Source organism: Canis aureus, chromosome 3 (genome assembly GCF_053574225.1).
Source record: "Canis aureus isolate CA01 chromosome 3, VMU_Caureus_v.1.0, whole genome shotgun sequence".
NCBI classification, from domain to species: Eukaryota; Metazoa; Chordata; class Mammalia; order Carnivora; family Canidae; genus Canis; species Canis aureus.
The window spans coordinates 55,972,206-55,992,304 of NC_135613.1; the positions used below are offsets into that span (position 1 = coordinate 55,972,206).

The 20,099-nt window shown below is 48.5% G+C and overlaps 2 protein-coding genes across 5 annotated transcripts; both read left to right on the forward strand.

Moving 5' to 3' along the window:
• Positions 1-4,167: 4,167 nt before the first annotated feature.
• On the forward strand, positions 4,168-10,421 carry RPL26 (ribosomal protein L26). 4 transcript variants are annotated; one of them, XM_077892694.1, is made up of 4 exons: positions 4,168-4,288; positions 5,021-5,211; positions 6,985-7,125; positions 10,252-10,421. In XM_077892694.1, the coding sequence occupies exons 2-4, from the start codon at positions 5,026-5,028 to the stop codon at positions 10,378-10,380; spliced, it is 456 nt and encodes a 151-aa protein (XP_077748820.1). In that variant the 5' UTR covers positions 4,168-4,288; positions 5,021-5,025; the 3' UTR covers positions 10,381-10,421. The 4 variants fall into 4 exon arrangements, with proteins under 4 accessions (XP_077748820.1, XP_077748823.1, XP_077748821.1 ...); XM_077892697.1 differs by having other exon boundaries at positions 4,169-4,288; positions 5,021-5,193; XM_077892695.1 differs by lacking the exon at positions 4,168-4,288 and adding an exon at positions 4,317-4,865.
• A 709-nt stretch (positions 10,422-11,130) lies between these two features.
• Positions 11,131-17,812, forward strand: KRABD2 (KRAB domain containing 2). Its single transcript, XM_077883074.1, is given in 5 exon segments — positions 11,131-11,708; positions 11,794-11,919; positions 13,477-13,580; positions 13,583-13,621; positions 14,241-17,812. Coding segments are annotated over 5 exon segments (2,103 nt in total). The 3' UTR covers positions 15,497-17,812.
• The last annotated feature ends 2,287 nt before the right edge of the window (positions 17,813-20,099 follow it).

A 20,099-nucleotide genomic window follows, 5' to 3' on the forward strand; every position in this document is an offset into this window, starting at 1 on the left:
GCACAGTATAAGCCTACCAAGCTAAATGTAAGGATCCATACATTTCTGGTGAGCCCTGGGCCAGGATTCCCAGGAGTCTCTATGCCCCTCAGATACCATCCCATGACCTCCACCCTCAGCAAAGCCTGCAATGACTCAGACAGCCCTGTGAGTCTCTTCACTTCTCCCTTTGACACCCTCATCAGTCCAGATGTCCTTTTTGTGTGTGGGGGGGCAGAATAACCTGGCCTCGTCCTCACAACTTCCCTCATCCTCCTCTTACCTGAGACAAACTGATTCGCAACACAAACTATTTGTAGATCCAACAAGTTCTGTTGGTGTAGGACTCGAGGCCTTTGCTTGGGTGGCTCCCTCTACCTGGAACATATTTCCCCTCTTGTCTACCTGAAAAACTCTCACCCAGCTTTCCAGAAACAGTTTAAGTGTTCGCCTGTAGAAATCTCACCACATCCAACTTCAGTTAGAATTGGCTGCATCCTGGGGCACCTGGGTGGCTCAGTGGTTGAGCATCTGCCTTCGGTTCAGGGTGTGATCCCTGGGGTCCTGGGATTGAGTCCCACATCACGCTCCCCGCAGGAAGCCTGCTTCTCCCTCTGCCTCTCTCTGTGTGCCTCTCATGAATGAATGAATGAATGAATGAATGAATAATTTTAATATAAAAAATGGACTGCATCCCGTCATCTTCCCAGGGACGCTGTGTTATGCCCATTTGTTGACAGAGCCATTTCTTCCTTCTAGACACCGTGCCCCTTCAAGGGAGGCTAGATCTCACTGGTCTTTGTATCTTACTGGTCTTTGTATATGAAGCTTGCATGGCATAGGATTTGGTAAAGAGTAAGAGTTGGAGAGATCTTTGAAGAATGCATGAGTGAAGGCAGGAAAGCAGGGAGAAAGGAAGGAAGAAATGGGATGGTTTGGTGTCTAGAAAAAAAAAAGTTTAGTCCAAGGGATGTAGATGTAGAATCTGAATAGCCAGTTTGTCTTAGGGCTTCGCAAAGACCAGCCTCAAAACAACCTGACAGAGTCCATTTAAAAGCCACCACCGTTACCTGGGTGGCTCAGTGGGTTAAACGTCTGCCTTCAGCTCAGATCATGATCTCGGGGTCCTGGGAGGGAGTCCCGCATTGGGCTCCCTGCTCAGCGGGTAGCCTGCTTCTCCCTCTCCCCCTGCTGTGCTCTCTCTCTCTAATAAACAAATAAAATCTTTAAAAAAATAAATAAAAGGACCTTTGTCAAATCATGTAAGAGACATGTAAGGAAGTGGAGGGGCAGCCAGGCTAGGTGGCCAGAGGATCATGCAGAGCTGAGCCAAGACATTTATGCAGGTAAACAGACTTCACAACAAGGCCACCAGTAATTTGCATCTGTGCATGCAATTTGTACCCTGGCAATCTTCGCACCACACAAAGTGGCTGTGCTGTCCAAATGGTGGCCTGAAGGTTTAATTTCAATGACTCAGTGTTGCATGGGGAGAGAGAGCTAAGGAGGCCTCCAGAGGGAAGGGCAACAGCAGAGAATGATGAGGATGATGAGACAACAGAGAGGGCCTTTGTGGGAAGAGAGGAAGAGGCTAGGGGAGACCCGAAGAAGTGGGGGTGAATGGGCAACCAGCTGGCTCCATCAGAAGAGCATGCAATGCTTGATCCTGGGGTTGTGAGTTCGAGTCCCACATTGGGCATAGAGATTAAATAAATAACACTTAAAAAGAAAGAAAGAAAGAAAAGAGGGGGTTAGGGAATCTAATAAGAACAAAAAGGGAGAGGATGAGTCTGTGAAGACCAGAGAGGAAGACAAGGTAGGAAGGCAGGAGCCTTGAGCATCTCCCTGTAACTTTCAGCTGCCAAATGAAATTCAGATCAGGTGGGAGCCTCATGGGCTTTTCTCTGAACGCTGCTCACTCCAGCCACAAGGACCTAGCTCCGGGAGACAACACGTCATGCTGCTTCACAGCTGCAAGCCTTCCTGAGAGCTACTCCTACTGCCTCATGAAACTAACTTTAACATTCTTCAAAACTCAGCCAAGGGTGATCTCACCCCAGAAGTCTTCCCTGACCCCAGAATGCTCTCCTATTCCTGAAGCACAGAACTAGTAAAAGTGGGGCGCCTGGGTGGCTCAGTCCATTAAGCAGCCACTTCTCGATTTCGGCCCAGGTCATGAGCTCAGGGTCATAATGTCAGGATGATGAGAACCAGCCCAGCAATGGGCTTAGCATGGAACCTGCTTAAGATTCTCTCCCTCTCTCTCCCCCTGTGCTCTCTCTCTTTCAAAAAGAAGAAAAAAAACCCACCAAGGGCAGCCAGCTCATAAAGCACTTTTCCTGGGGTCCCATGAATGCTAGTTTCACTGTTTATCTCTCCTCTTAGACAATGAGCTTCCTGCAAGCAGAAGCTCTAACTAATTTCATTTTTTAAGTCCAGTGTCCAGTTTAGGGATGGCAGCAAAAGACGCTCCATAAACATTTGTTGGAAAGAATTGCAGAGGCACCTGGCTGGCTCAGTCCTGGAGCATATGGCTCTTCATCTTGGCATGGTGAGTTTGAACCCCATGTTGGGTGTAGAGTTTACATTTTAAAAAGTTAAAAAAAAAAAAAGAATTGCAATAGAGGTAGTCTCACTGAATTTTTCAATTAAGAATAAAATCTGGGGCTGTTGACAGTATATTTAAAACACAACTTTTTTAAATCATGAAAACCCTGTGTTCTTTACTGACTTAACTCTGGCTCCTCAAAGACATGTTTCCTCACTCTTTTTTTTAATTTTATTTATTTATTCATGAGAGACACACAGAGAGACAGAGACACAGGCAGAGGGAGAAGCAGGCTCCCTGCTGGGACTCCCGTGTGGGACTCAATCCCAGGACTCCAGGATCACACCCTGGGCCGAAGGCAGGCGCTAAACCACTGAGCCACCCAGGCATCCCCAAGTTCCTTACTCTTTGACTTGACCTAATGGAGTCCTAGAAATTGGGATCGAATCAGAAGGGACTGGAAAGAGCTTACATGGGTTCATCTATAACCTATGGGTTCAACTTAATTGGTACAAGTTCCTCTCACTTCTCTGTGACTCAATGATCCCATCTGTACAGTGGGAACGATAATACTGTACCAGCATCACAAGGCTATTTGGTGGATTAAAGTAGTTAAAAGAGATGCTAGGGTGGCTCGGGGCTTGAGTGCCTGCCTTTGGCCCATTGTGATCCCCGGGGGATCCTGGGATCCAGACCCGCATCTGGCTCCTTGTGAGGAGCCTGCTTCTTCTCCCTCTGTCTATGTCTGCCTCTCTCTCTTTCTGTTTCTCATGAATGAATAAATAAAATCTTAAATATATATATATATATATATATATATATATATATATATATATATATATGGAGTTAGAAATGTAGAGTGAGTGGAAAAGTGTCTCCAGGACTCAGCAAGCTCACTACGTCCTATTATGACCATGAAATGCGTGTCTTCCATCCGTGTGACACTGCATCATTCATTCAACGATAATGCTTTATTCATTCGAGGGAAACGGATCCCCCACCGGCTGCACGGCCAGGCAAGCTGCAGGAGTTAACCCCAAGCACTGCCGCCTGCCCCAGAAGCGGTTTGCAGGCAGCACACCCCCTTGCCCTGCTTCCACCAGACCTTGAACTGAATGACAGCGGACAGTAACACTTAGGGGCACAGTTCTCCCCTTGCAAAGGCTCCTTCCAAGTGTGGTCTTGGACCTGCACCCTGGGCATCCGTCACCTGCGAGCTCGTTAGAAATGCAGGTTCAGGCCTCCCGGCGCGGGGGTTGGGGCGAGGGAAGGATCGTGGGTCCCCACCCTCGCAAGGCGGGTGTGCGGCTGCAGCCGAATCTGGGGCGGGCCCCACGGCCCCTCATCCAAGGGCTGGCGAGCTCGTTGTCCACGGAACCCACTTCAGTAGCGGTCACCTGGCGGCCGCTACTACAACCTGTCCTTTCTCGGAGAAGGGGGCGCCCGCTCCCTCACCACGCACGGGGGGACAGTCACGCTCTGAGCAGCTCCTGCCACCTGCCCGGGAACGACCCTTCCTGGACCTGCCCAGGGAGGCACCAGGGTCTGAAAGACGCGGTTTTGCAGCTCCTTGCAGTTCCCCTCCAGGCCGCGGGGGGCACTAGTCATCCATTTCTTTCCCAGCTTCCTCTTGTCATTCAAATCCCGCGCCTCTCTTGCTCCTGGCGATGATCGGTCTCGCGAGATCTCTTGTAAACTTACAGAACCGGAAGTAGCGTGTGGCTCTCTTCCCTTCTGCGGCCATCGCTGAGGCGCTCGCAGGTGAGTTTTGGCGATGCGAGTGCAAGTAATCCGCGGCCATCCTTTCGCGGGCGCGGTGTCTTTTGACCCCAGAGGCCCGATACTCTTCCGGCGAACGAATAGCACCCAGGGAGAGCGGCTAGGATGATCTGGACCTGTTTTCCCGCTAGCTTGAGGGCCGCCGGACTCGGGAAGGGACGGGGAGAGGGGATTTGAGAACTCGGCATCGGCGCCTGGAGGGGAAGGGCTCTGTGCGGATGGAGAGAAGTCTAGTCGGGGTCGTTTCTTAAAGAATGGTCTCGAAATAGCTTTCTGTTGAAGCCGGGGGGCCTTCCAGGCCCCGCCTGCCCAAGAGGCGGCTTTTGGGACCCGGGATTTCCCAGGTTTGGGGACGGAGGAAACGCTGCACTTTGTCGGGAGCTCAGTGTCCTCTCACTCGAGTTCACAGCGTGTGGACGTTGTTGGTCTTTGCAAAGCATGACGTGCTAGTAGAGTGACTGAGTTTGTGGGTCCGGTTTGCTCTCACGCATGGAGGTGCGAATTGTCTTCACTTCCTCCGCCGGGATTTCGGAGTTTCGGAGGGTGTGACCTAGAACGGGTATGTTTGTGGAGGAAGCATCCCGGGAGAACGTGACCGTGTCCTGAGCTTGCTCACCCTCTCAAGGTGACGTTGCTGTGACCTGTCTGGAAACCGGACCACATCGTGCAATCATTTTAAGGGTTTTTAACGCGTCTTTTGCTTTTTCTCTGCAGCCAACATGAAGTTCAATCCGTTTGTGACTTCTGACCGGAGCAAGAATCGTAAGCGGCATTTCAATGCGCCTTCCCACATTCGCAGGAAGATCATGTCTTCCCCGCTTTCCAAAGAGTTGAGGCAGAAGTACAACGTGCGGTCCATGCCCATCCGGAAGGATGACGAAGTGCAAGTGGGTGCAGTGATACAGGTCATCCTGGCGGATGTCCTGCACATCTGGCCTGGAAGAGGGATTGTGTTCGGGGAATGATGCACCAGAGCAGGGTTGCAACAGGAAACTGAAAAATGAAACGGGGGGTGGGGGGCGCCCAGGTGGCTCAGTCGGTGAAGTGTCTGCCTTCCAGCTCAGGTCACGATCTCCGGGTCCTGGGATCCAGGCTTATGTCCTACACCCTGCTCATCTGGGAGTCTGCTTCTCCCTCTGACCCTCACCCTGCTTGTACTGTCTCGCTGGCGCTCTTAAATAAATAAAATCTTAGAAAATCTAACCGGAAAAAGTATTGATTGTTCCAAACGTCACAATGTGGACATAATTAATCAGAAGAGGAGAGATGATTCAGAGCCAGGGCATTTAATCAGAAGAGGAGAGATGATTCAGAGCCAGGGCATTGCCCCCTCCCCCAGCTTTTTTTAAGATTTTATTCATGAGAGAGCCGGGGATATAGAGGGAGAAGCAGCCTCCATGCAAGGAGCCCAGTGTGGGACTCGATCCTGGGATCATGCCTGAAGCCAAATGCCAACACTCATCCCCTGAGCCACGCAGGCGGCCTGCCCCAGGACATTACTTTGTGATGAGCTTTTCTTGGTGTGGTTGGTCACCAAAGATGCATTTGAGGACAATCTACAGAAGTCTGTCTGAATCAGAACCCAGATGCAGAAGCCCTAACTGAACAATAGTTTTAACGTGGTGGTATTACGTTTACTAGTAAATAACTCATCAAATTGGGGATCCCTGGGTGGCGCAGCGGTTTGGCGCCTGCCTGTGGCCCAGGGCGCGATCCTGGAGACCCGGGATCAAATCCCATGTCGGGCTCCCGGTGCATGGAGCCTGCTTCTCCCTCTGCCTATGTCTCTGCCTCTCTCTCTCTCTCTCTCTCTCTCTCTATCATAAATAAAATAAAAATTTTAAAAAATAACTCATCAAATCAGTTTAAGTGAAGATCTTTGTGTTTTCTTAGCTGTAACCTGCAGCTGCTGTTGATAAGATTCAGGCAAGTCTCTAAAGCAGCTTGTCTGTCCCCAGTATTATTGGATGAGGTTAACGCCCATTTAAATAAAAAAAAAAAAAAAAAAGTCCCCAGATAGTGGTGTGGGTTGAGAACAGCCACTGGTTGTTACTGTGCTGGTGCCAGGATTGCCAGTGGATGCGGGAGGTAGTCTCTGTTTTCCAGATCTCTTAATGCGAGGAAATCTGCAGCTGTAAAGAACCATCTGTGCAGAAGCACTTTGTGTTGCTGCCTGACACATGTGATCACTAGGACTCCTGGGTAGGAAACTGAAACTTTGGGAAAGAATTGGTTCCCAATTTTAGTATATGTGCTGCCGAAGCGAGCACAAAGAATTGGTTCCCATACGTATTTGCTGCTGCCAGCTCTGGCACTGAGTTGGACGTTTGAATGGGTTGTGGATTTAATTTTATGGCCTCTTGCTTCCTTCGAGATGAAGTAAAAGCTCCTTGTTGTCAACCTGCTATGAAAAGCTGAAGTGTGCTCGTTTTTAACCTTTTACCAAGCCCACTGCTGCTTATTGACCACCAGTTGATGGATGCGCTGTCCATCACTATACTTTGGTTTATTTGCAGGTTAAAGCCAGAGAGAATTACTGGCACGTTTCCGTTAACTGTTAAGTCTTTCAAGATTGAAAGGTCTTGCAGATCTGATGTTTATATGATTTGTAGCTTTCTTGGTTCACAAGGTTAATCTTAATATTTCTGGGGTGTTTTTTTTTTGTTTTTTTAATTTAGGTTGTGCGGGGACACTACAAAGGTCAGCAAATCGGCAAAGTAGTCCAGGTTTACAGGAAGAAGTATGTCATCTACATTGAACGAGTACAGCGAGAGAAGGCAAATGGCACAACTGTCCACGTGGGCATTCACCCTAGCAAGGTAGGTATTATTGAGAATACCTCAATAATAGAGGGTAGAGAAGGAAGTTCTCGGAAGTGTTAGCAAATGTGATAGCTTGTTTGCAGAGCCGTCCCAAAGAAATAGAATCCCTGATTTTAGAGGTTCTAGAACGCAGTATTTTTTTTTCCTTTTATCTTTTACAAACCCTTGTGTCAAGCGTGGACTTTCAGTAGATCGCGGGAAGGGAGCCACTCTGCTACATTCAAAACCTCAACCCAGGGATCCCTGGGTGGCGCAGCAGTTTGGCGCCTGCCTTTGGCCCAGGGCGCGATCCTGGAGACCCGGGATCGAATCCCACGTCGGGCTCCCAGTGCATGGAGCCTGCTTCTCCCTCTGCCTGTGTTTCTGCCTCTCTCTCTCTGTGTGTGTGTGTGAGACTATCATAAATAAATAAAAATTTATAAAAAAAAAAAGCCCCAACCCAGAAGCAGGATGTCTGAATGGTTTAGGACCAGATTCTCCACGACCCTGTGTTGCTTGACAGGCAAGGGGGTAGCCCCTTTTCTGACCAAGCCGTTTTTGGTAAGAGGGGCTGTCCACACCGGACCCTGTCCAGCCAACATCCCAACATGGGCACGGCTTGCCAAGCTAGGAACTAGTCTTAAACATACAGTATTTGAATGGAGTTCTGGAAATTTTTTCAAATCGAGGGGTCTTTAACAGTCATCGTGTATATTTTATGTATTTTTTTCCTCAAAAGTCACAGTGAACAAATCTTAAAATCTCAGAAATACAGTAATTTTTCTAGTAAATGGAGCTGATACCCTGTTGAGTAAGCAGGGGTGCCTGGGTGGCTCAGTGGGTTAAACATTCGACTCTTGGTTTTGGCTCAGGTCATGATCTCAGGATTCTGGGATTGAGCCTCCCTATGGGGCTCCCTGCTCGGCACAGTCAGATTGAGATTCCTTTTTCCCTCCCCTCCCCTCCTAAAACAAATATTTAAAAAATAAATAAATAAAGCCAAGTAAGTAGTATGGCAACTTTATGACCCTGCAAAGTATTAAGCCATTACAAATGGGAAAAGCGAAGCCCAGAAGCTAAGATCTCGTCGATAGTGGTAGTGTCTGAGCAAGGATAGAAATTCTGGTCTGCCATAGTAGGTGCCTGTCTGAGGCTTGAATGTGAATTCTCTGATATTGCAGTCTCAAGTTTTTTTCTAACAATTTTTAAAAGTTCTTCTGGTGCTGCCATAAATCTGTTTTTTCAAACTACAGAAAAGTTGAAGGGTTGATGGAGCAAAATTCCTGCATCTCTTTGAGCTGGAATTCACTACTAGCATTTTCCCATGTTCCTTACCTCCCTGCCCTATCCCCAAAGGATTACAGGCGTGATGACCCTTCCCTTTAATTCTTCTATGTGTGTCTCCTGAGAGCAAGGAATTGGGCCATTTTCTAGGCATTGCCAGTCTTATATTTGGTCCACCAGTAGATAGGCTGTTGTCCTGGTCACCAATCCAAGGATACATTCTTCGTCTTTTCAAGACAGCACTGCGTAGGATTGCCTTCACTGTGGCTCAGTCCTCATCTGTTATATTTCATTCTGAGGAATTCAGACCTCTAAAGGCTGATGACTCCAACCCAAATATCAATACCCAATTGCTTATTTTGCCTTTCAGCTTGGATTTCTAATTGATAACCGCAAACCTAATATGTTCAGACTTCTGAATTTGTTCACTATTTGCCATCCTCACCTTGTATGGCAGCTTGTCTCCACTCACCCCCACCCCCTTAGCTGCTGTCAGGTTATATCCAGAATCCCATCTGTTCCCATCAAAGTGGCCTGCAAGGTCTTGATCCCCTCACCAGCCACTTGTAGATGTCCTCTTTTCATGACTTGGTCTACTGGTCTCCTGGCTCCTCTTCCAGCCATGCTAATCGTGGTGTGTCCTCTGTTAGCAGCATCACCTGGCCCACCTGGTAGATTCCACATTCTGTTCCCAGCTCTACTGGGGACAGGGGGCAGGGTCCAGGGATCTATGTTAAGAAGCTCTCTGATTCTTAGGCACACTTAAAATTAAGAAACACAACCTGTAAGACTTCCAAGTTGTTCTGCCCCTGTACCTTTGTACTTGCTGTAACTTTTACCAAAGCAACTCTTCACTTTCTTTAGGTATTCCTTTCTTTTCAGGTATTTGTCTTTTTTGTTTCCTTCCTTTTTTTTTTTTGGATTTTATTTATGTCTTTGGTAGAGGGAGGAGCACACTCCCCGCTGAGCAGGGAGCCAGACATGGAGCTCCATCCTAGGACCCGGAAAGATCGTGACCTGAGCCAAAGGCAGACATTTAAACAGACAGAGCCACCCAAGTGCCCCATGTTTCCTATTACAGAAATACATTTAACATAATGTGTAAATTAAAGGTGTGTAAGATGTTCAATAGATTTGTATATAAAAGGATTTGTATATAAAGGGATTGCCATTGTAGGGATAATTCACACTTTTAATGTGCTATAAGTATCTTAGCAAGCTTGGTGATTATGATACAATATTGGGTATGTATCACTACTGTACTGTAAGTTCATACCCTTAACATCTGTCCTGTTCCCCATCTCTTGCTGACCATATTCTTGTTTTCACAAGTTTGACTTTACAATTTCCACCTATTAGTGACATCATACAGTACTTATGGTCTGATGTCTCTCACTATCCTGTGTTCAAGGTTTCAGGTGTCTGTATGTAGCCTTGTCAGTAGGGCCTCGTTTGATCACCCTATAGGATTTAGCCCCTGCTTGGCAGCAGTCCTTAGCGTCCCCATATTGCCCTGTTTTTCTATATATCAAAGTCTGGTGTGCATCCACTGGATTGGTTTGCAGAAATACAAGCTCTCTGACGGCAGAGATTTTCCTTTCGGTTCAGGTTCCCAGACCTATATTGGTTCAGTGCCCCCTTACCCTTTTCCTCACCTTCCTTCAGAAGACCAGAATTTACCATCATCTGGAGGCCTCTAACAGATTTGTCACAACATACTGTGGTTTTGTGGGTTGAAGCTACATCTCTATTCCAACTTAATGATCCTCAAATTGCAATAGAAACAAACGTGTGTCTGACTTGGTTAGCTTGAGAAGCTGGTAACTGTTGAAAGCTTAGACATGTTTTATTTTTCTGCAGGTGGTTATCACTAGACTAAAACTGGACAAAGACCGCAAAAAGATCCTTGAGCGTAAAGCCAAATCTCGCCAAGTAGGAAAGGAAAAGGGCAAATATAAGGAAGAAACCATTGAGAAGATGCAGGAGTAAAGTAACCTTATATGTGACTTTAAATAAAAACTTAAAATGAAGAGCCTTTGCTTTCTGTGTGGTGCTTGGGGAAGAATCCTCCCTCTCAGTGAGTGGGTTTGCCACCTGGAGGCAGGCCACCCTGTCCTGTGGCTTGATCAAGTAGAGTGGGTTTTCCATTTGAGCACCAGCTCTTGAGTAATCGAGATTAACACAGTCCTGGAATCATGACTGATAGGTAGTGGGGGTTTCCCCCTTTCGAAGCAGGCAGTATTTGGGGGGCACTGTGGCTCCCAGAGAAAAAGCCCTGTGGGGTCCTGTGTCTCCTGAACGGGTTCTGTCTCACTGCTACTGGGCTGCGGCTAGATGTGCATAGAGTGTGAATGTTCAGTCTTGCCGGTGGGCTAAGGCTTGTGTGGAACAGGAGCTGCTGATTTCCACTGCCCCGCCCCCCTTACCGTCTTGTTTGTGCTGGTGCTGCTCCGAGGGGGGTGGCAGTCTCAGAAGAAGTGCTGAGATTGCACTTTTAAGGAATGTTTTTTTTTTTTTTTTTTTTTTTTTTTAAGATTTTATTTACTCATGACAGAGAGAGGCAGAGGCAGAAGTAGGCTCCATGCAGGGACTCTATCCTGGGTATTCAGGATCACACCCCGGGCCGAAGGCGGCCCTTAACCGCTGGGCCACCGGGGCTGCCCAGGAGTGTTCATTTTAAACGGACGGCACGTCCGCCTCTGCCTTCGCTTAGTGAAGCTTCTAGGTGCAGAATGACGAATGCAGCTTTACTTTCCTATTTTCCAGGCTGCAGGCTTTGCCACAACGACGGGGAATCACTGGTCCTGCCGCGGGGGTCCGGGCTTGGTGGCTCGCCCTGCCCAGATCACGCAGACGGGCCGCTGGTACCCCAGACCGCCAAACGACAGGCGGCGCACGGCCCGCGCGGGCCCCCGTCCGGAGCAGGACAGGCGCCCGGCGGCTCGCGGCGTCGGGGGAGGGGCTTCCGGCCGGCGCCGAGCGGCTTCCGGTGCGAGCTCCCTGGGAGCGCCGGCGCCGGCGGGAGGTGTGGCGGCGGCTGGACGCAGGCCCGCGGGCGGGGGCGGGGAGGGGACAGGCCCCGACGCTGCGGCCCCCGGCGCACCTACCCTCACTGCCCCGGCCTCCCTCGTCCGACTGCCGACCGGCCGGGGTTCGCGGGCCGCCAGCCCTCCTTGCCTACCCCCGGCCTGGGAGCTGGAGGCCCTCGCAGGAGAGGGGGTGTGGCCGCGCCCCGCGGGGGTGCAGGGAGGGAGGCTACGCAGGGGAGGTGGCGCCCGCGGCAGGTCTCCGGGAGCTGGCGGAGTGTCTGTCGGCAGGTGCGGGGAAGCGGTGCTAAGTGCTTCATCTGCCTTTTCCCCGCTTCTTCATCAGGCGACCGGTACCTCCCCCTGTTGTGGTTAGGGAGCTGAAGCCTCAGAAGCTGCCCGAGGCAGGCACGCGGTCCGTGCTAGAGTCGGAAGTGGAATTCCCAAGCCGCCAATCAGTCGTCCCCGCGCACGGCCTGGCGCGCTGCACCTGTACGCACCTGTACGGGAAGTGCCTGCCTCACATCCTCTGAGCATCTTCTGTCTCAGCTCTGAACCCCTCGGCCCTCTGAGAGAATACGGCTGGGTAAATGGCTCAGCCCCTACCTGCTGGGTTGTGTCCACCTGAACCAGTCGACTGCAAATGCAAAACAGAGCGCTCCAGTGGGTGGCTCGGGCTCTCCGGAGGAGGGAGAGGTGGCAGTCAGCTCGAGCCGCTGATTGCATCAGGAAGGCGGCTGAGTTGAGCTGGGCAGGGATTCGCAAGATCAATGAAGGACATTCCAGGTCTGGGACGCTGAAGCGAGGACTCACAGGTAGGTGAGGAACTGAGATGTTTCCAGTTTCCTCCAACCAAGGTCATTTATCAGTTACCCCATGTCACAGATCGCACCAGTAAGCTCAATGCAGTTCTTAATCTCTCTCTCTCTCTTTTTTTTTTTTTTTTTTTTTTTGAGATTTGATTTTATTTATTCATGGGAGACACAGAGAAAGGCAGAGACCCAAGCAGAGGGAGAAGCGATGCGGACTCAATCCCAGGATTCCCTGATCACGACCTGAGCTGCAGGCAGCCGCTCAACCACTGAGCCACTCTGGTGCCCCTGCACTGAGGATCTTAAGCTCAGACTTAAACAGCATTTGCAAACATTCTATTTCTTTAATACTAAAATGTATGTTGCCTTCAAATAGTAATTTGGATGTGTTCGTTTAATATAGATTCTCTGTTTTTTCCCCTCAAAATCATCAGTAAGTCAACGGTTTTATAGTCAATAATGTCTTAGAATCAGGAATATTCTATGGCCAACTAGTGATGGTGAGCAAAGGAGTTTGAAGCCTTTTTAGTGGAGAACCTTCAGGACCCCAGCTTAACTAAGATTCAGAGCTTTGAAAGCTTTTCATCTTTCTCTGCTTTTCAGGATTCTGCTCTGCCCCTCGGCTCTACAGTTGATGGCTGGGATCCCAGGGATCTTGTTTTCCTCAGATTGTTGTTATCTCCTGTTTTCATCATGTGAATTCTTCCTGGGGCCGCATCACCATCCTATAACCGGGAGTTCTAAGAAATCTCAGTTGAGTGTCAGATTCTCTCCCTGTGAAATTCTCCAATCATGGTGGAGTGTGGACCATTTGGCATACCTCTTTTTGGCATGATACTCTGCTGGCAAATCTCTCTGCACATAGGTGCAATTTTTCCATTTCTGGAAACAAACCCTGCTGCCTCTCTTCAGAGCCATCAAGCCTGTACCCAAAAGTGTCTCCCAGTCTTGGAATACCCAAGTTCACTTGGACTCTCTGCTTTGTTCCGGAAATATGTGGGCCTCAGCTCAGGCAACGTCAAAACAGTCTAGGCTTGTAGATCTCCCAGGAGGCCAAAACTTGTTTTCCTCACCCACAAAGCTGAACTCATCTGTTGGATTGGAGAGCATTTCTTTACTTCTGTTATCTTCCTTATAATATTCCCATGACTCATATTCTGAGCCGTTTATACTGGCAGGCCTCCATTCCTGGTACCTTCCACTGTCTCTCCCCAAATCCTGCTGTAGCTAGCTGTTCTGTAGCCCAGGCCCCATTCTTGGCAGCAGCTGGTGTTATCTCAAGAGGTAGTGACATTTGAGGATATGACCCAAGATTGGAAGTATTCAGAAGCCTCTGGGAAAGACTGCTGCAGGGGAAGATGTTAGACAGTTATGAGAACGTGGTCCCTGAGGGTAAGGACTCAGAATCTTCATTCACTAATCCTCTGTACAGTCAACAGGGAAAACCATCATTCAAAAATTTCCTACCACTTTTCTCCTTGATTCTCCTAAAATGGGGACAGACTCTTCAGCCACAAGAAATGGTTATGTTGATTGTGGGAAGGCTAAAAAGCCCTCCCTGGTGCTAACTTCAAGTTCAGAGTTTGCTGTTATCATGTGTTCCTTCCAGCAACATTCTCCCATTTATATTTTAAAAGTTACTGAAGGAGGATATTAGTCTACTTCCTTAAGCATTTCCATTTATCCTCTCTCCCATTCAGTTAATAAAGACCAGTTAGTCTTTGCTTTATGAGCTAACAGTTTGATTTATTCTGTTTGCCTAAAGTCTAAAATTACTGCATCTTTGTATATGTATCTTGGTGATTTAAAATTCTTTTGACATGCTCTAGTTTGGGTGATCTTAGCTGGCTTTCTAGTTGCTTTCTGTTACTGCCTTGTACTGTTACTCTGTTATCTTTCTTTTATGTAGTAATCTTCAAAAATCAGATGGAAGAGTGAGGAACTTTGTAGGGAAAGTCTTCCATATGGAATAGCAGTGATTTTTAACGTGGTTTGTCTCTCCTCTTCTTAGACTCCTTCTTGCAGTTCTCCATGATGCCCCAGAAAGCTGGAAGTAACCCCTCTGGCATTTCCAATGCAAGTGATATGGAAGTGGAGATACATAACATGAGAGAGAAGTTTCTCATAAGTGTGACAAAGTTAGTAGAAAGCAAAAGTTACAACAGCAAGGTATTTTCCAAAGAAAAGTACTTTCAAACAATAAAGGAAGTCAAAGAAGCTAAGGAGAAGGGGAAGAAGTCATCACGTGACTACCGCCGTGCAGCAAAATATGACGTGATCTCTGTGCAAGGCACAGAGAGACTAATAGAAGCTACTCATGGAGAACATGATCGAATACGGTATTACGTGCATAAGGAAGAGTTGTTTGATATTCTCCATGATACGCATCTCAGTATTGGACATGGAGGGCGGACACGCATGCTCAAGGAGCTACAAGGAAAATACGGCAATGTCACCAAAGAAGTCATTGTCTTGTATCTGACACTGTGTAAACAATGTCACCAGAAGAACCCAGCACCTAAGAGAGGTCTTGCCCCCAAGCCCATGACTTTTAAGGACATTGACTCCAGATGCCAGATTGAAGTACTTGACATGCAGTCAAATGCTGATGGTGAGTTCAAGTTTATTTTATATTACCAGGACCACTTGACCAAGTTTATTATTTTACGGCCACTAAAAGCGAAACAGGCCCATGAGGTGGTCAGTGTCCTATTGGATATCTTCACAATTCTTGGTACACCTAGGATGTTAGAATCTGGCAGTGGCGTAGAGTTCACAAACCAGGTTGTTAATGAGCTCAATGAGGTATGGCCGGACCTAAAGATTGTCTGTGGCAAGCACCACCCTGGCCAAGGCCCAGGCTCCCTGGAGCGAGCAAGCCATGATGTTAAGAACATGGTAAATGCCTGGATGCAGAGTAACCGCTCACGTCGCTGGGCCGAAGGCCTGAGATTCATGCAGATGGTGAAGAATCAGCTGTTTGACGTTTCCTTACAGCAGAGTCCATATGAAGCGATGTTTGGTTTTAAGGCCAAACTCGGGCTGTATTCTTCACACTTACCCCGGGAAACTGTGGCCGTTTTACAAACAGAGGAAGAGCTGGAAATTGCTGAAGAACAGCTAGAAAGTAGCCTTTGGATCAGGCAGGAAGAAAGGGCTGAGGTTGGGGCAGACCGATCTGATATGGATGAGGACCTCGATCCCACTGCTCCAGAAGCTGCAGAACCCAGCACCTCACAGGGGGCCCCGGGTCTCTTCTGCTGGTGAGAGGGCACCTGCTGAGTGGGCACCCATGGCATCCGTGGGCTCTGCACAGCCATGTGGGAACTGGTGCCATACTCCCCAGGGAAAGGGATATGAAGGCTACCCTCTGGTTGGTCATATTGTCCATGGCAGTCCTTGCTCAAAGGGGAAAACCAGGTAAGGTCTGGGACCTCGGGCCTCCATAACAAATGATCACAAACTTGGCAACCTAAAACAATAGGAATTTATTCTCTCACCATTCTAGAGGCCAAAAGTTCAGAATCAGTGTATCAGCAGGGTCTCTTCCTTCTGGAGGCTCTGAGGAAGAATCTATTCAATGCATCTCTCCTTTCTCTGGTGGCTCCCAGCAACCCTTGGTGTACCTTAGCTTGTAAAATAAGTCCAGTCTCTGCCTCATCTTTGTGTGGGTCTTTACATGGCCTCCCTTCCTTGACTGGGTGTGTTCTCCTTTGTCTTTTACAAGGACACCGTTGGATACCAAATCTGTGTCACTGGGTTTAAGGCCCACCTCAATCAAGGATGATCTCATCTCGAGAGCCTCACCTTAATTATATTTGCAAAGACCCTTTTTCCAAGTGAGGTCAGATTCACAGGTATTGGGGGTTTGGACTTGAATGTAGCTTTCTGGGGGACAGAGTTCTACCAACTACAGGTAAGAAGAGTATGTTTGCCTGCAGAACATGAACCGATGGGGTCTTAAGTGTGCTCCTCTGACAATGTCCCAGAAGATGGGGGCATCAGGGGAAAAGATGTAGATGAAGAACAAGTAATGAGAAAAGAGGTTGCTCCAACATACCCTGGAGACTGGCCACCTCAGCATCTCAGCTCTATTTCTTGCTTCAAGGAAAACCATGTGTGCCCTCCATGCTCTCAGAACGGCATGGATAGGGAATTGTGGGACTTGCCTGAAACATATTTGAGAAGTTGATCAGAATGAAGTCAGGAATGGGATTTGGGTCTGAGTCTGCCAGGTGTCTCTGCCTCAAGAATAGAAAAGCATGTCTTTCTGGAACAAGTCAGTACATTCCAGGAAATGACCAGTAGCCAAGGACTGTGGAGCAAAGTGCAAACATTGGCCAGAGGTCCCTGCGCCAGCCAGAGAAGAACAGAGCAAGGGCCAGTCAGGGTCATGGTTCAGAGTGAGGAAAACTGACCTAGCCAAGGAGAAGGCTAATGCCTTGCATCTGTGTACTGCTGTGCCCCCAAGGCCCAGACGAATGCCTAATCCATCAGAGGTGTTCAGTAAGGATTTGTTGTGGGAATGAGTCTGCAGAGGAGGGCACCGGGAAGGAGAGGGGCCTGCAGTCTGTGTTCTCCATGTACCTTTCCTGCATATTCTGGAACTATCCGGAGCCCATCTGAATTGCCCCTAGAGCTGGTTTCCTCCTCTGTAAAGGGCAGTACCTACCCCTACCTGCAGAAGGGGAGACACTGCCTGCCTCACAGCATTGTGAGACCAATGAGGGAATGTGTGTGGAGGAGCTTCTCTAAACACAAGTTCTATCATGTGAGTTGTCTTTGCTACCAGCAAATCCCACCCCACCCCCCCCACCCCCCCCACACACACACACGTGAAAGCTGGAGGCCTCGGTCCTTTCTTTGCTGGTTAAACTGTTAAGTTGGGTATCCAGGAAGGCTGCATTATTGTTAGAAAGGAGGCATGCACTTCCAGCTTGTTTCGGGGGGAGGCAGAATCTTGCTCCACACTTGGCCAGGACCTCACTCCTGGCATTGCTCCTTTGTCACTCACCCTGGCAGGGTCTGGGAGGCCTGGCTTGACCCAAGTTACCCTCATGCTGACCTAGCATCTCCTAGTTGCCAGGCCAACCAGGAAGCCCATCATTGACCCTTGCGGGTGAGAGGTAAGATGGGGCACAGCATCCCTGTCTTCCCCAGGGAGGGGGCGACAAATAACCCAGGTTTCCCGAGCTGCGCTGTTGCCACTCTTCCTTCCCCTTTTACTTCTTAATTTTGGTAGTGGGAGAGAGTGGTGGGCACCAAGATCCAGTGTGGCCTTGACCCTCCCTGTCAGCATCTGTTCAGAGGCCTACCTGCGCACCACCAACTGCTTTCAGCTTTTGTGTGCAACTTAGAAAAATTATTGCCATCCCTCTCAAAATGAGATTTCACAGGGACGCCTGGGTGGCTCAGCGGTTGAGCATCTGCCTTTGGCTCAGGACATGACCCCGGGGTCCTGGGATCAAGTCCCCACATCAGGCTTCCGTTCGTTCGGGGAGCCTGCATCTCCCTCTGTGTCTCTGCCTCTCTCTGTGTCTCTCATGAATAAATGAATAAATCTTTAGTTTAAAAAAAAAATGAGATTTCACATATACCTCTTGAAAACTTAGAAGAGCTGGCAACACCAGGCGTTGAAAACTTAGAAGAGCTGGCAACACCAGGCGTGGCAGCAAAGAACTAGAGCTCAGTGGTAGCCCCCAGGGGGCAGTCTGCATGTGTGTCCTCCAGGGGCCACCATCTGGCCGTGCAGAATGCCGGCACCTGTATTTCTGTGCCTGTTGCTGAAGAAAGGTATGTGGAGTCAGAATACGAACCAATGCCAGAAACTGACCTCTGTGCCTTTAAGGATTTATGTTAAAAGTGGCATTCCACATCAGCGGGAGGGGTGGTATCTGGCAGTCAGTGGTGCTAGATCAACTAGCTGTTCATCAGGGAAAACATGAAGCCTGATTCCTAAACAAGAAATGAAACTATAAAAATACTGGGTGAAAGATGGGGGATTGTCATGATCTCAGAATGGAGAAAGACTTCCTGAGCACTACAGAAAATTCAAAAGGCATAAAAGAAAAAATATATTTGCCCTCGTGAAAATCTCAAATACATATGGAATTTTAGGTATTGTTGTTTTAAAAAGTGAGCGAATGGGGCGCCTGGGTGGCTCAGCAGTTGAGCGTCTGCCTTTAGCTCAGGGTGTGACCCTGGGGTCCTGGGATTGAGTCCCACATCGGGTTCCCCGCAGGAAACCTTCTCCCTCTGCCTGTGTCTCTGCCTCTGTGTGTCTTTCATGAATAAATAAAATCTTAAAATAAAAAGTGAGCAAAGATACATGAAAGATATTTGCGACAAAAAAAAAATATTTGCGACATCTAAAACCTACTAATTAATTTTTAAAAGGGGACAATGAAAAGAGCAGCCAGTAGAGAGCGAGCAGAGGCTAGCCACAGAAGAAAAAGAAACGGGTAGTTAACACCCTATGTGCCTGTGTGCAGCAGCGGTGTGGAGGAAGAACGCTTGTCATCAGAGCAGGGCCGTCATTTTCTACGAAACACTCGAGCTGGGCGAGAGTTTTAATGTTTCCGTTGTGCATGCGGGAGAGGAGAAACGTGCTGGTGATCCTGTCTTGAGTGAACAAACCTTACTGATGAGATACAGTGATTGCTACGTTATTTTCTAGACCGCTGTATGAGTTTCCTGGGGCTGCCCCCAATAAACTGGGGGCCAAAGCAAGAGAATTGTCTCCTATCACAGCTCCGGAAACCAGAAGTCTGAGATGTCAGCAAGGTTGGCTCCTTGTCAGGGCTTTGGGGAGACTTCCGTGCCTCTTCCAGCTTTGGGTAGCCTCAGGTGAAGTTCCTGTGTATGTCTCTCCATGTCCAAGGGTTCCCTTCTTATAAGGAGCCCATTGTGTTGGATTAGGGCCCACCCTAGTGATGTCACTTTAACTTGTTCATCTGCATCCTTTTTTGGAAGTAAGGTCACATTCAAAAGTACAGGTAGGTATGCCTTCAGCCTCCTTTTTGGAGGGGTGGAGGTGGGGGCTGCTGTTGAACCCATAGCAACAATTAGAAGGACAGTTTCTTTCAGAGGTAATTTTTATGAGGTGCAGCAACAATTTCTAAAGTCGTGGGTTACTTACAAATCTCAGTATTCAAATAACACTTGCAAGAGCAGATTATATTAATAGAAAACAAATTAAAAATCATACAGATCTTCGTTTTGCACAGCAAATTGCTATTTTTTTTTTAAGATTTTCTTTATTTAAGAGGGAGAGAGAAAGCACAAGCAGGGGGAGAGAGAGGGAGAAGGCTCCCCACCCCACCCCCTGCCAAGCGGGGACCCTGATGCAGGGCTTGATCCCAGGCACCCTGAGATCATAACCCGAGCTGAAGGCAGACTTATCTCCACAACTCAACTGACTGAGCCACCCAGATGCCCAGCAGATTGATACTCCTTTTTTTTTTTTCTTTAAAGATCTTTATTTGTGAGACACAGAGAGGCAGAGACACAGAGGGAGAAGCAGACTCCCTGCAGGGAACCCGATGCAGGACTCGATCTCAGATCCCAGGATCATGCCCTGAGCCGAAGGCAGTTTCATAATGCAGAATGGCTTCTACCTCCACATCTTTCCAAGACTCCCTCTGTGACATATGAAGACTTCCACCTTTAAGGCTAATCTCTAGAATTCTGGGAGGAGGCCCGTGGAGTTCAGTTTTCCTAGAATACAATGGAGAGCAGGCTGAAAAGGATCCCCTGAACAGTGAAGGAAGGATACTGTAGCATCCTTCCATGGAGCTCAGGCGCTGCCTCTGCACGTACCCTGCACCTGCCACCTTAACCATCCCCTAAACTCCAAGCTCGTGCATGAAAT